This window comes from Mya arenaria, chromosome 14 (assembly GCF_026914265.1).
Source record: "Mya arenaria isolate MELC-2E11 chromosome 14, ASM2691426v1".
Taxonomy (NCBI): Eukaryota; Metazoa; Mollusca; class Bivalvia; order Myida; family Myidae; genus Mya; species Mya arenaria.
The window spans coordinates 19,163,700-19,177,715 of record NC_069135.1 but is presented as its reverse complement, the minus strand read 5'-3'; the positions used below and the strand labels follow the sequence as shown (position 1 = coordinate 19,177,715).

The 14,016-nt window shown below is 35.4% G+C and overlaps 1 protein-coding gene and 1 pseudogene across 1 annotated transcript; one reads left to right on the top strand and one right to left on the bottom strand.

Moving 5' to 3' along the window:
* Nucleotides 1–872: 872 nt before the first annotated feature.
* Nucleotides 873–8,659, bottom strand: LOC128215895 (uncharacterized; annotated as a pseudogene).
* Nucleotides 8,660–12,450: 3,791 nt separating this feature from the next.
* LOC128215894 (putative nuclease HARBI1) lies at nt 12,451–13,874 on the top strand. The gene is made up of 3 exons (XM_052922501.1): nt 12,451–12,657; nt 12,853–13,110; nt 13,827–13,874. The coding sequence occupies exons 1-3, from the start codon at nt 12,451–12,453 to the stop codon at nt 13,872–13,874; spliced, it is 513 nt and encodes a 170-aa protein (XP_052778461.1).
* The last annotated feature ends 142 nt before the right edge of the window (nt 13,875–14,016 follow it).

The window sequence follows — 14,016 nt, the reverse complement described above, 5'->3', positions numbered from 1 at the left end:
AAATAATGGGCTCGATACGTTGCGCGAATGCATCTTGTTTAGGTCTTAAGTCCCAATTTGGAATCCAATTAATTCATGCAAATAAAATGATGTTTGGCATCCATAATATAAAGACACTTAACAACAAAACTGAAACAGTTTAAGCTATATTGATAAAACTCACAGACTACCACTGCCAAGTTTCATGAAGGTCTAATAAACTGTGACCTATGTCGTGTTCTAGGTTGGTTGGTTGATTGAATGGGTTTAAGCCGCTTTCAACAATCTTTCAGTCAGAATCCATCTGTTGACCACCAATCATGCTCAGAGACATGTAGAATTTGAGCCAGACATGAACTGGCAACCTTTAGTACTAATGACAACGGGTTAATACCAATAGAAAATCAAATTATATTGATTTTTTTTCAAATTTTACTTTATTAAAAATGATCATTCATTGAAATTGGTAAATAAAAGACCATGTGCCTGAATGGTTTCATATATGCTTAGCATGAAAGCTTTTACTTTAAAATCTAAAAATATAACAGTAATTCCGCTAGTCACATAATACACAATAAAAGAAAACAAATTCATGAGTGCGTCTGCAGCAAATCTTAGTTTAAAGCAGCTGAACTTTAGACTTTCAACTTTCAAAAATAAACTTTAACTCTGTTAAGTTCTTCAAATGTTTGAACATGCCAGTCATACTATTTTATGAATTGTTTCATGACTATTGGAAGTTTTGGGGGAAAAATCTTTCTAAATCTGGAGTTCAGTCGCTTCAAAGTAATTCATTTCTAAAACAAAACTCTAGATGTTACATCGACAAATCTTACAAAGTGCTGTTGCATCACGTAGCTGTATACCATTTGCGTTGATTGCAAATATGTTTATTAATTGTAGATGTCCTGAGCTTGGTTCGTGTCAATGAATCGTTCAATGTCATCGTCACATATAATATAAATTGTGTAACAACCAAACTGCCAAACGCTATGACAATACAATTTCTGCAAACGTCTAAATCTTCCTTTCAAAATATCATTAGCCCTCTCAACACTCTGCCTGGAAGAAGATAAAGGATGATTAAATCTTCTCTGATTAACTCCAAGGTGGCCATTGTCACGATATGGGGTAATTAGCCAGTTTTTGATTGGATATGCTCCATCTCCAATAATGAATATTCTTGGAGATATTACCCGTCCATTTTCTGCATTGTTCAAGAATGTGAAGTTTCTCAGAACTCTAGAATCGTGTGTGCTTCCTGGCCATCCAACATAAGCATCCATTATCATTAAATTGGCGTCAACAACCAACTCCAACTGTGCGGATAGAAACCCTTTTATCTGTTTATATAGTCATTTTGACCACCAGGACAATAGTCATTTTGATAACCAGGACAATTCACAATAGGTATATGAGTGCCATCTATTACACCCACTATGTTACGAGATGTACAGGAATTGTAAAATGAGTTTGAAACTTCTACTTCTCTTTTAGCATTACCCATATTTATTTAACTATCAAATACCACAAATGCTTTATGCTACTCCATGGAAAATATTGTATTGACACATCATTCGCTCAATCCAAATAGAAAAGTTATTTCTCTTTGGTTGTTTTTAGTTGAAACATACCATAAATATACTAAAACCTGAATATCACCAGAAACAGGGCGATAACACCCATGAAATTCTTTTATCAGATTTTCCGATAATTTGTCAACAAGATGCTGCAATACATGTACACTAACCTTAATATGACGACTAAATTCACCATTCCAAAAATATAGTGACTTTTTTACAGTATATATTCCAGAAGAAGTAGCCAGCGGAACAATGTCACAACTAAATGTTTCATCGTCATCTTTAGTACATAGGTAAACCGTTAGTAGAGTAGCATTCATTGCTCAAAACCATCTACGTGAACCAATATAAGGAGTGCAGATGTAAGTTTTATTTAAAACAACAATGTACAGACTATAAGTATTTACCATGTGTTTCCGTTACGGATAGAATAATCCGACCCGAGAGCACGCGCGTAGGCCGGTAACGAGGCTTGTCGAGGGTCGGTGCGACGTTGTTTACTGACTTCATAAAGCGCAGTAATTTTAAATCACTATTGACGTCAAATAGTTCCTCTAAAAATCGCGTTTTAACGATTATTTATTTTCAATTTTATCCTCCATTCGGACCGATGGCTGTCTTCATACAAAGCTGAGTTTTGTCCAGGACAGCTATATGAGATCTTAATAAAGATATTCATCAATATTTCTATATAGTATTTTTGGTTGTATTATGTTTATTGTAACAAAAATGTGTTGTGCATAAACTTTCTAAGTAAACAAGGGGCAATAGTTCAGTCAAAATACGTGACAGTGTTATGTAACTTGTAACAATTTTACTTCATTATTGTCATTTGATAGTATCCCCGGCGAAATGCAGTTTATGAAATCATGCACATTTCAAGCCATTCATGAATTGTTCATAAACTGGGCTTAAACAGTTCTTGATTGAAGTTCATGAACTTTTGGACATGAACTGTCCTTGTGAGGTTGTTCATGAACTGTTCTTGAACTGATAAAGAACCCATCTGAGTTCTTGAAATGTCTATGCTGTCAATCATTGACTGATCATGAACTAATAAAGAATCTGTCAAATTCTTGAATTGTCCATATTGTTGAGTTAAGGTGTTAAACAAGGATATTTCATGAGCCATGAACAATTTATGAACAAATAAATAAAAATTATGACTTTTCTGCTTGAACAAGAGAATTTATAATCAGGAAACATATTCTATTTGACTTAAAACATAATTATTTCATTTCATTTGACATAAGTTTACAAAGGGGCACTCCCTACATCTAGCAGATTATATTATCAATAAATAATGTGTTCAGTGAATGTAACATGATAAATAAATACAATTTCGAAGAACAACATAATCACATAAAAAAACAAGAAATGGGCAATGCCAACAAACCAGGTTTTAAACTTATTAGTAACCAAGGCTCTATTTGTATAATGAATACATGATGATAATCAATGATGCAAAGGTGCCATAGGTGATACATGCATACAAACACTCACATGTAGATACATTATATGCAACAACTATGTAGATACATTATATGCGACAACTACACGCCAAGTTTCATGTCAATACCGAACCGAACTCAAGATATTCACCGTAAATCAAATTTCTAATTTTAAGTAATGGTGACCTTGACCTTTGACGGACCGACCCCAAAAGCAATCCTAAGCGTGCTCTCCACATGTTCTTACTATACAACAAGTTTCATGTCAATACGATGAACCGAACTCAATTTATTCTCCGGAAACCAATTTTCTATTTTAGTAAAGGTGACCTTGACCTTTGACGAACAGACCCCAAAAGCAATCCCAAGCGAGCTCTCTAACTGTTCTTACTATACAGCAAGTTTCATGTCAATACGATGAACCGAACTCAAGTTATTCAACAAAGACAAAATGTCTATTTTTAGTAACGGTGACCTTGAACTTTGACGGACCGACCCAAAAAGCAATCCCAAGCGAGCTTTCTATTTGTTCTTACTATACACCAAGTTTCATGTCAATACAATGAACCGAACTCAAGTTATTCGCCAAAGACAAAAGGTCTATTTTTAATAAAGGTTACCTTGACCTTTGACGGACCGACCCCAAAAGCAATCCCAAGCGAGCTCTCCACATGTTCTTACTATACACCAAGTTTTATGTCCATAAGATAAACTGAACTCAAGTAAATCAGCAGAAACCAAATTTCTATTTTTAGTTATGGCGACCTTGACCTTTGACGGACCGACCCCAAAAGCAATCCCAAGTGAGCTCTCCAACTGTTCTTACTATACACCAAGTTTCATGTCAATACGATGAACCGAACTCAAGTTAATTGCCGGAAACCAAAATTCTATTTTTAGTAACGCTGACCTTGACCTTTGACAGACCGACCCCAAAAGCAATCCCAAGCGAGCTCTCCACATGTTCTAACTATACACCAAGTTTCATGTCAATAGGATTAACAGAACTCAAGTTATTCGCCGGAAACCATCCAGTTTGACGCCCGCCCGCCCGACCGCCCGCCCAACGACGAACGCTATTCTAATAACCTGGGTTTTTTTCAAAAACCTGGTTAAAAATTCTTTATTTTAGCACACATAATCAACACAGAGGCCTTTAAAAATCACTATCAACCCATTATTTGTACAACAACTTTACATACAGTATTGAATGGTTTACGGTACTGCAATATATTTTAAAACTGATTTTACCGATAATGACAGGAATATATAGCTTCAACTGTTAGGTTACATAATAATACTTGTTAATATTGTATTATTTATAATTTTGAAGTTATTTTATTCGACACCCAATATATGGCGTGTCTCTTTCAGGAAAAACAGTAAATTCCAATTACATCAGAATCTGTAAGGTATATGATTAACTGATCTCTTATTCAGAAATAATGTATATTCAGAAATAATGTATATTATTTCAAGATGGAAAAATCAAGCTGGTATTTGGCAGTTTAGCATTGTCAACAAGAAAGCTTAAAGATGTATCTGGCTCATCTGAACATATTTTTTTGAATTGGCTTTATTCAGTTTTGCTGATACATTGGCTAAAACATCTCGAATAAGAGCCATTCCAATGTAAAACCAGTTGAAACAATCTTTTTTTTGTCAAATTAATCATGATCAAAACGGGTAAAATAGCCTGTTTGTTTAATTATGCACAAACATCTTTCTTGAACAAATATGGATTAATACACTATGAGTTCATTCTTTATAAATGCCTGATTAGTGGTGTTTCAACCACAGGAAATATATTTTCATGTTTGGTTAATAAAAAAAATGAACAAAAAATTGAGCATAGTATACCTTTAACAAATATAATGTAACATTTGTTTAGCACAAAAAAATCAACTACACTAAGACTTACAACAGGTTTGTTGGCAAATTTCATAAACTTCATTGTTTTCTTATACATATGTCTGCATGAGAGCAGTTAATCACTTTGATATGAAATGTCCATGCCTATTTGGTGTGTTAACAACAATTGCTTGGCCTGCATTATCCACTTCAATAAACAGCAAAGTAGTTTTTAAATTTTCTACAGACACAACATCCACAATATTAGTTACTTCAACTACTTTCAACTGTTTTCCTGATTCATAAGTGCACAACCATGAATCATGAACAACATTCAATTTCTTAAGCATGTACCAAATTGGTTTTGAGAACCAAAAGAAAACACTGTATCAGGCCGAATTGATCTTCAGAATAAACCACAGTATGATAGTTTCTTCTTTTCATTCTGGAACATTCTTCACTGTAAAATCTATACCCATTAACACAAATTCTAAGCGCCTTCCTCAGACTCCCATTACTTGAAGCACCAAGAGCTTGTATTAGATTAACAGGTATTTCATTCCTTAAGACCTTCAGTGAGCCAAACACATCACAATTTTGTGCTACATGTGTCACTTTCAACATGCTAGAATTATCTGCTCTTACATCTTTCAATGATCGAATATAAATCGAGATTTCTTGATTTCTCAATGCTTGCTTTGTTACATCACCAGTTCCATGAACAAATTTTAAGATTGTAGAGTTTGCATCTTCGAATGCAAAACAGCTCCAGCACCATATCGGACCAAGTTTCTTAACATAATATGGCAGGTGAGAACAAGCATTATGGACATTTAAGCCACATGATCCTGACCCATACAGTTTAGAAAATTGGTAAAACTTCTCCAGCAACTGTTCAGCTCTGTGTAGACTCATCTCAGTTATTCTATCTCCGAGCAATATAAAATTGCTTCTGATAATAACGCAAAATGTTGAAGGTATTTTTCGTCTAGAATACCATGAAGACATGGTAAGGCATAGTATAACAAAAACGATTAAAGTTCTGTCGCCTTGAAATGTGAGTAGTGTTTTTCTAGGTCTCGAGGCAAACGTTCAATATAATATGGCGGTTTTATCTTCACCAGTCGCTCAGATATTTGTTTCAAGTACTTTCCTATAAAGAAGTATTTTCCACTTCGTGTAGGTGAAAACCATTTAGTCATAATACTTTTAACAATTCCTAGCAAAATGCAATGCATGTAGTCTGGAACACTGCCATTCACAATATCAAATTCGTGTAGATATGTAAGGTCTGGTAACCCTTTAAAGCCCTTCTGTCTATTTTTGTCAGAGGCAGCATTTATTAACTGTAATACATTTTCATTTGAACGAGTATGAAAGCGAGAATCTGAAGACCTGTATGGGTAGCTTTGGGCATGTCCAGCACCTTGTTCCACAACAATTCCTGGTTCCTCACAGGTGACACAAGCATGCGCCCCATTAAATAATGTCATGTTAAGTACTCCTGTCTTTGCCGGTAGGTCCAAGGTGATGCACAATACTATCAAATAAACCTTTACATTTCCTCCTCAATTTCAATGTCAAAACCGCTCTGTGGCAATAAATTTATTTCTTCACTGATGTATTTAATGAATATGTTGAATGGGGGTTTGCCTCTGCCTTGCCATAAGCCAATAAGAAGTATATTTTCTCTTGAAAATCTCAAAGTAGGTCATAGTTCATTAATTGCAAGAAATACTGGCCATAATTCCACCCTAGAAGAAGAATACAAGTTCACACCATCCGTGTTAAAAATGGCAGTTAGATGTATAGCAGCAGAAGAAGGGTTTCTATGATTTAATCTTTCTTTGTACACGTCACCATCATGAATGTCAGTTAATATATTGGAATCAACATTCCCTTCCTCAGTTTGCTTTGACTTGATGTCTTCTACAATGCCTAAAATAAAAAGAAACATTTAAATGCTTATGAAACAGTCATAATTGAATATGGTAAACTATTATGCTATTTTTCAATAACTTTCCCAGTCATTTAAAGGAGGTCAAACAAATAACTTCCTCACTTTCGCCCAAAAAAATGGCCAGTGAGCAGCCCCTATTTACCAACCTAATTCCATGCACACCTAATGAAGTAATTAAATGACAACTTGCAAACTTGAATTGAGCCTCAATTGCTTGTATAACATTGAATCATTTTTGTACATCAGACATTGGGTGAAACAATGGCATTCAGACAGTGCTCAGACCAGGGATTTTCCCCTTACAAAGCAATAGTGGTCTTACCACTGGGCCATTAATGATGAAACCTGGTTTAAAGGAAATGTTACTACAGGTGTATTTCTGGAAACTTACCTGGGGCTTTGAGAAGATTACTGAACAGTTCCTTAACATTTGCAATCATAAATGATTTCCCTACTCCAGCACAGTTTTCAGATACACAATGAAGCCCTATTTCAGGAAATATTTTTTCACATGTATTGCAGTAACAAATCTCCTTATAGAGTCAGGTATGTGAGAAAGTAGTTGTCCATAATTGAAAAACAACTTATTTTCATGTTCTGGCAGTATGTGTCTTATTGTTCTCAGTATATCCTTGCAAGCACTAGATGTTATATTGTGCTTCTTAAAACATGATAATAACAACAATGAATCTGTCTTTGCATCACTTTGTGAGGATTCATAATCTACAGTCTCATTTTCAGAAGACACTGTACTTTCAGAATAATTTGAAGGTAGGCTGTCTGTATCACTATCATCAGATGAAACAGTTTCAGAATCAGAAGAACTCTCAGAGACAAGAATATCCGCTTGTGAAGAGCTGACATCTGTATCTAAACAGTCAAGCATAGGAAGTTGGTCTTGAGAACTCGATGAACATTCTGAAACATTTTGAAGTTAAAACAACTTAAATCACTTTCAAAACATTAAAGCGACATAACTTAAGTAAATAAGACATAGATGAATGCAGTAATTACATGTACACATTTAGAGAAAAAAACACACTAAGCATTGGCTTCCAAAAAAAATAATACTAGATGGTTGTTTTTGTCACAAAAAACATGTGTCCCCTATGGCATTTTGTCAATGATTGTTATACTGAAACAGAAGATTAAAATATAACAAACAAAAACATCAACAAAACTGACCTTGAAATGTTAAATCTATTTTAGTAAGTGTCGAAACTAGTGACACACAATGTAATCCCAAGCTTCCTTTATGCAAGCTGCCTACACACCAAATTTCATTGCAATTAAGGTCACTCCTAAGTTATTGAGCGGAAACCATTTTTCTAATTTTAGTAACGGTGACCTTGAACCAAGGAGGTTGTTACATGCGCTCTGCACATCATCTCAATATGGTGAACATGTGTGGCGATTTATTCTAAAATCATTCAATTGGTTCAAGAGCAATGGAGCAGACACGATTTGTGACCGACAGACAGACGGACGGACAACTCAACCAAAAACAATATGTCTCCCCCCATATTATAAGAGTAAATGAATAAGAATTGGAGAAGTTGAAAATAAAATGGTGACCACAATTTAGCTGCTTTTTTTAAGCCAAACTTAATGGGGGGGGGGGGATTCTGAAAATGTTTGAAAATGAGAAAGATTTTAATTCAAAAGCCTCGGGATGCCATGTTTATTATTTCAAGAAATATCCTTCTTGCAGTTTAGAACAAGAAAGGAAGGAGTGCCACTATTTAGACATTTACCTCCACTTTCGTAATCATTTTAAGACAAGCATCTTCTGTTTTTGGATGCTTTCCATCTGTAAATCGGGATGCTGTTGTCATAGTCATACAATTTCTTTTTAGGCTGAACAGGAGCTGAAAAAAGAGTAGTCAATTTAGGAAATAGCTTTTACTTTTGAGAGATATTCTGGTTAGTATATCACTGTGTTAGTGTTTAAAAGCATTATAACAAGTTAATTTAATGTTGCATACGAAAGTTGAAATTACAAGACACTGTATGCACCAAAAACACTCGATCATTTAACGTTTAGTGTAGACGACGGCGATTGATTGTGAATTTATACTGAATTGGGAAAATATCTAGCTAAAAAGATAAAAATATGTTACATGGCCAGGATTGTGGGCAGATCTGTCAGATTGTGAAAGGGTCCAATGGACCCTGTCAGAAAATAATGAAGAGCCGTACATATAAATTGGGAATGGGTCCGTTATTCTGTACCACTTATATAGGGGGAAAAATTGCTGAATATGCACTGCACATCTGCTCTTGATAGTGAAGCGTCCTTTCATTCCAGCATGTGGTTGCTGAAAAATACTCTGGACAAGAATGCAGGACTTACAATGCAGTGACTTAGTATTTTCGTCCACTTCGGGGAACACTAAAATGACAAATTTAATAGTTCACATAAGAAACCATGCCGTGTATTAAAATGCTTCTGGACAGAAAATTTGGTTGTCAATATTCGACGGCATACCAGACATTCAAATCTGCGCTAACCACAAATGTGCTTTTCTATGAAGCTGTTCTCTTTGCTAGTTGACATGGCTTGCATTACCTGCAAGTAAGAAACAGATCATAAGGCCAAAATAAAAAATATACAGTTTTACATTTAATTAAACCCCAAAACATAGGCTAGAAAGAAGAAAGTTTATTCAAAGAAATATATCACACAATACATATTTGAAATAGGCCAACATGACCTGTGATCAAATCAATGTAATACAATGACTTATATATACATGTATGGCGGAACAGATTGATTTATATATTCACAGATTTAACAACTATATTCATATAATTTAATATAATTGTCTTTATCGGTTATGAGTTATAACTTAACAGTATATCTAACAGCCGTATGACATATGCACAACACTACAATGATACCATGGATTTTGATTAGCAATTCTCGTTACTACTATACTCATTATGTACAAATAACAATAATGTTTTGCTAGTTTAGACTAAGTTTTTAACAGAAAGTGAGGTGGGATTTTTTTTTGTAATTGTAGGCCCTCAGACTTGGCAGTATGTAGATTGATTTTATAATGCTTAGCAACATTTCATTATCCAAAATGAACACCAACATATGTTAACCTTATGCCATTTATTTCAAGTGCTTTAAAATAATTTTCTGAAATTGTATGAAGACTTCAACATTTTTTTACATAATACAGCTAGTCTTCGGAGGGCTTATTAAATGAAATAGGTAGCAAATAAACAAACCAGGCACAAGTAGATTTAGGAATGTGTAATCATTATGTATCCGAAATACAAAATATCCGAATATGGTACATTTATTATTTGGGTTCTGCTTTGAGTATGTCGCAGGTTATTCGTTGTACAGACACATATTAATTTATTTCAGAAGTTATTATCACAATGAAATCATTCGTTTCAATACCAAAAAAAAGCGCTAGAAGTAGCAGGACTTAATCTATTTTCTTTGTTCTTTTTCAGCATTCCCGCTTTAAAACTTCGTGTCCTTCGTGTCGCTTACATCAATGTTTCTTACGGGTCTCGCACAACTAATTTTTCATTTACGAGATCGGGCAATCTGGATACACGTACTTGTTACACAAATGTTAACTTTATATCAAAACAAAATATGTTTAGCAAGTATCTTTATTTCATCAGTCTCAGAAGTAACACAGGCATACCTTATATTTCTTAGGTGTGTCGAAGCACGGCAATGATAATCGTTAATCCATTCGGCAGTTGACAGGCATCGCAAGTCCACGTTATTAAAATCCGCGATTTAATGATTGTAATTCGTGAGGATTTTAATTTATATTAAGAGCTTAAGTTAAACTTGGATATCCAACGGGAAAATCAATATGAAGTCAGCTTATTTGTTATAGAAAAAAAATAAAATGCCACCTGAACGGTTCATCATTTAAGGGTATGATTATCATGACCTATTAAATATGTCATTGTAGGGGAACTCCATAAATTATATTCAAAATTGCAAAATGTGTTTGAAATTATTTGTTTGTTTGTTTTTAACATTTTAATGACGTCGCGTGATTTTTGTGGCTGTACTGCAAAGGAAAGTAACTGCGCCATCACAATTTATTTTAGTGGGGTCTAACCTTAACTAGGTGATGTAAGCGGCGACAGAAAGCGGGAAAAGGAAAGATGGCAGACGACGCGATGTATTTTCTAATTCATGGGGATCGATATCTATCAGTGATTGAACCGAAACAAATAACCCATCCAGTGAAGGCACAACTTGAATACTATGAGGGTGAACTTATTACGGCCGTTTTTGGAAAACAAAAGACGTATGAAGCTGTTATTTTTGAAATTCACCTTGAGTATAATCTTAGTCAAAATCACCGCGTTTGTTTGTTTCATCGGGTTTAACGCCGTTTCTCAACGATATTTCAGTTGTAAACGGCGGCCGGTTCAGCTAACTAGTTTTCCTGGAATGCATTCTTACCAGTACTAACTTACCCTTACACAAGATCCGGCAACTTCTCCACATGTGGACGTGTCACGCTGGTAGACACGCAATATTGATCTGTTTTGTATACCGAACACAATACCTTGTAGTCTTTAATGTAACAGTATTTACCCGAATGTAAACAATATGTACTGTCACGCTGGTAGACACGCAGTATGTATTTGTTTTGTATACCGAACACAATACCTTGTAGTCTTTAATGTAACAGTATTCACCCGAATGTAAACAATATGTACTGTCACACTGGTAGACACGCAATATTGATCTGTTTTGTATACCGAACACAATACCTTGTAGTCTTTAATGTAACAGTATTTACCCGAATGTAAACAATATGTACTGTCACACTGGTAGACACGCAATATTGATCTGTTTTGTATACCGAACACAATACCTTGTAGTCTTTAATGTAACAGTATTTACCCGAATGTTGACAATATGTACTGTCACGCTGGTAGACACGCAGTATGTATTTGTTTTGTATACCGAACACAATACCTTGTAGTCTTTAATGTAACAGTATTCACCCGAATGTTGACAATATGTACTGTCACACTGGTTGACACGCTATGTTGATCTGTTTTGTATACCGAACACAATACCTTGTAGTCTTTAATGTAACAGTATTTACCCGAATGTAAACAATATGTACTGTCACACTGGTAGACACTTAATATTGATCTGTTTTGTATACCGAACACAATACCTTGTAGTCTTTAATGTAATAGTATTTACCCGAATGTAAACAATATGTACTGTCACACTGGTAGACACGCAATATTGATCTGTTTTGTATACCGAACACAATACCTTGTAGTCTTTAATGTAACAGTATTTACCCGAATGTAAACAATATGTACTGTCACACTGGTAGACACGCAATATTGATCTGTTTTGTATACCGAACACAATAACTTGTAGGCCCGGTTGTTCAAAACTCTCGTTAAGGGTTTAACGTTAACTATCATCGTTAAATATTACGCTGTCAACGTTAAAATTAACTTTAACTTTAACGTTGAAAAAATGAGTTGTTCAAACTTAACACTTACACTGACGGCGATAAGGTAAGCGTTAACTTAACGACTTTTCTAACGTTGGTCTGGACCAACGTTAGAGTCGACGTTAAATAGTCAGTTGATGTTAAAAATGGCCGCCATAGTTGGTGCTTTTCTCAACAACAGAAGAAAAGAGAGGATTTATAGACATTTTTCCATTAACATGAACTGTGATAACACAGAGATGAGACGTCGCTACCGTTTTGATAACAATGGGATTGAAATAATTGTACAGCTGCTTGCCCGAGACCTTCAACGGAAGACTAAAAGGTCGGAAGCGGTGTCAGTCCGGGAGCAAGTGTGTTTGGCTCTAAGATTTTACGCCTCCGGTTCATTTATGCAGGTTAATATTCTGAAATTATTTGGTAACCATATTTATTTCCAAGCCTGTTAACAATGACTTAAAACTTGTACTAAACAAAAATAAGTAGTGAACAAAATATTAATATGTTATCTAAACTATTTTTGGCTTACTTGAATGAATTGTTTAAAGGTTGTTTGTGATTCTACTGGCCGCGACAAGTCAACAGTATCAAGGATAATATCAAATGTCACGGACAGTATGGTGGACATATCTCATCAATTCATCACCTGGCCAAATCGTGTTCAACAGCAGGAAATCATGCGGGAGTTCTTCACATCTGCTGGATTTCCCAACGTCATAGGAGCTGTTGATGGCTCACACATACGTATCATTATGCCGAAAGATGGCCACGACTTCATTAATAGAAAGAATTTCGCGTCGATCAACGTATGTGACAGCAAAGGTACAAAACATTTTTTGTTTGAAGTTGAAGGTCAATAAACATTTAGATAAAACGGCATACTGTAAAACGGGAAGTTTACTCTGATGCGATGGGTTTAGACTGGGTTACGTGCCCTTACCATTTCATTTATCCTGTTGTGCACAGGGAACCAGACAAGCGATGGTTTAAGCATGGGCAGGTGTCATTGCAGTGTACTGTATATTTTACTCGTTCATTTATGCCCGACCTACTGGAAAATTGTTCGTATAGTTGTATGTAACAGTTTTATAGCATTTACCCTTTTAGCGTTTTATACCCTTGAAAGTGCAAGCACTTATTTCCAACGGGGTCCTTTGTTTTTTGCTGAAGAGACAGGACGCTCCTAGAGACAGTGGTGGGATACAAGGAAGTCCGGGTGCGATGGCCTAGCTCTTTTTCGAAGAGACCCCTTGGTTCTTTTACGTGCTCGGTGTAAAGCACCGGCACACGGGGTACAACTTTCCTGGGTTAAACCAGTACTGAGTACACCACTTTTCCAAGCACTACCCTTTAAATGCCGAGCGTCATGCAAGGAAGCTACTTGTACCAACTTTTAACGTCTTTCGGTATGATGCGGCCAGGGATCGAACCCACGACCTCCCGCTACGTAGGCGGACGCCTAACCACTAGGCCACGGAGACGGTCACGTACTAACACAAAAATGAATGATGTTCACTTACAGGTTGTACAGTACCTGGTACAGAAAAGTACCAATAAAAATGTGTCTTGAAAGTTGTATTTTTGATTTTGAAAGTATGTTTTTTACGAAGATAAATTATTATATAAGTCTGAATTGTAATTTTGATTATATAACTCTGAATTGTAATTTCGATGTATAATTGAATCGTAATAAATCACTGTGTGGTGTAGAT

Coding starts and splice junctions, on each gene's coding strand:
- LOC128215894 (XM_052922501.1), top strand. CDS start 12,451: ATGGCCGCCATAGTTGGTGCTTTTCTCAACAACAGAAGAAAAGAGAGG. Junction 12,658..12,852: donor CGGTGTCAGTCCGGGAGCAA/GTGTGTTTGGCT, acceptor AATTGTTTAAAG/GTTGTTTGTGATTCTACTGG. Junction 13,111..13,826: donor AGAATTTCGCGTCGATCAAC/GTATGTGACAGC, acceptor GTTCACTTACAG/GTTGTACAGTACCTGGTACA.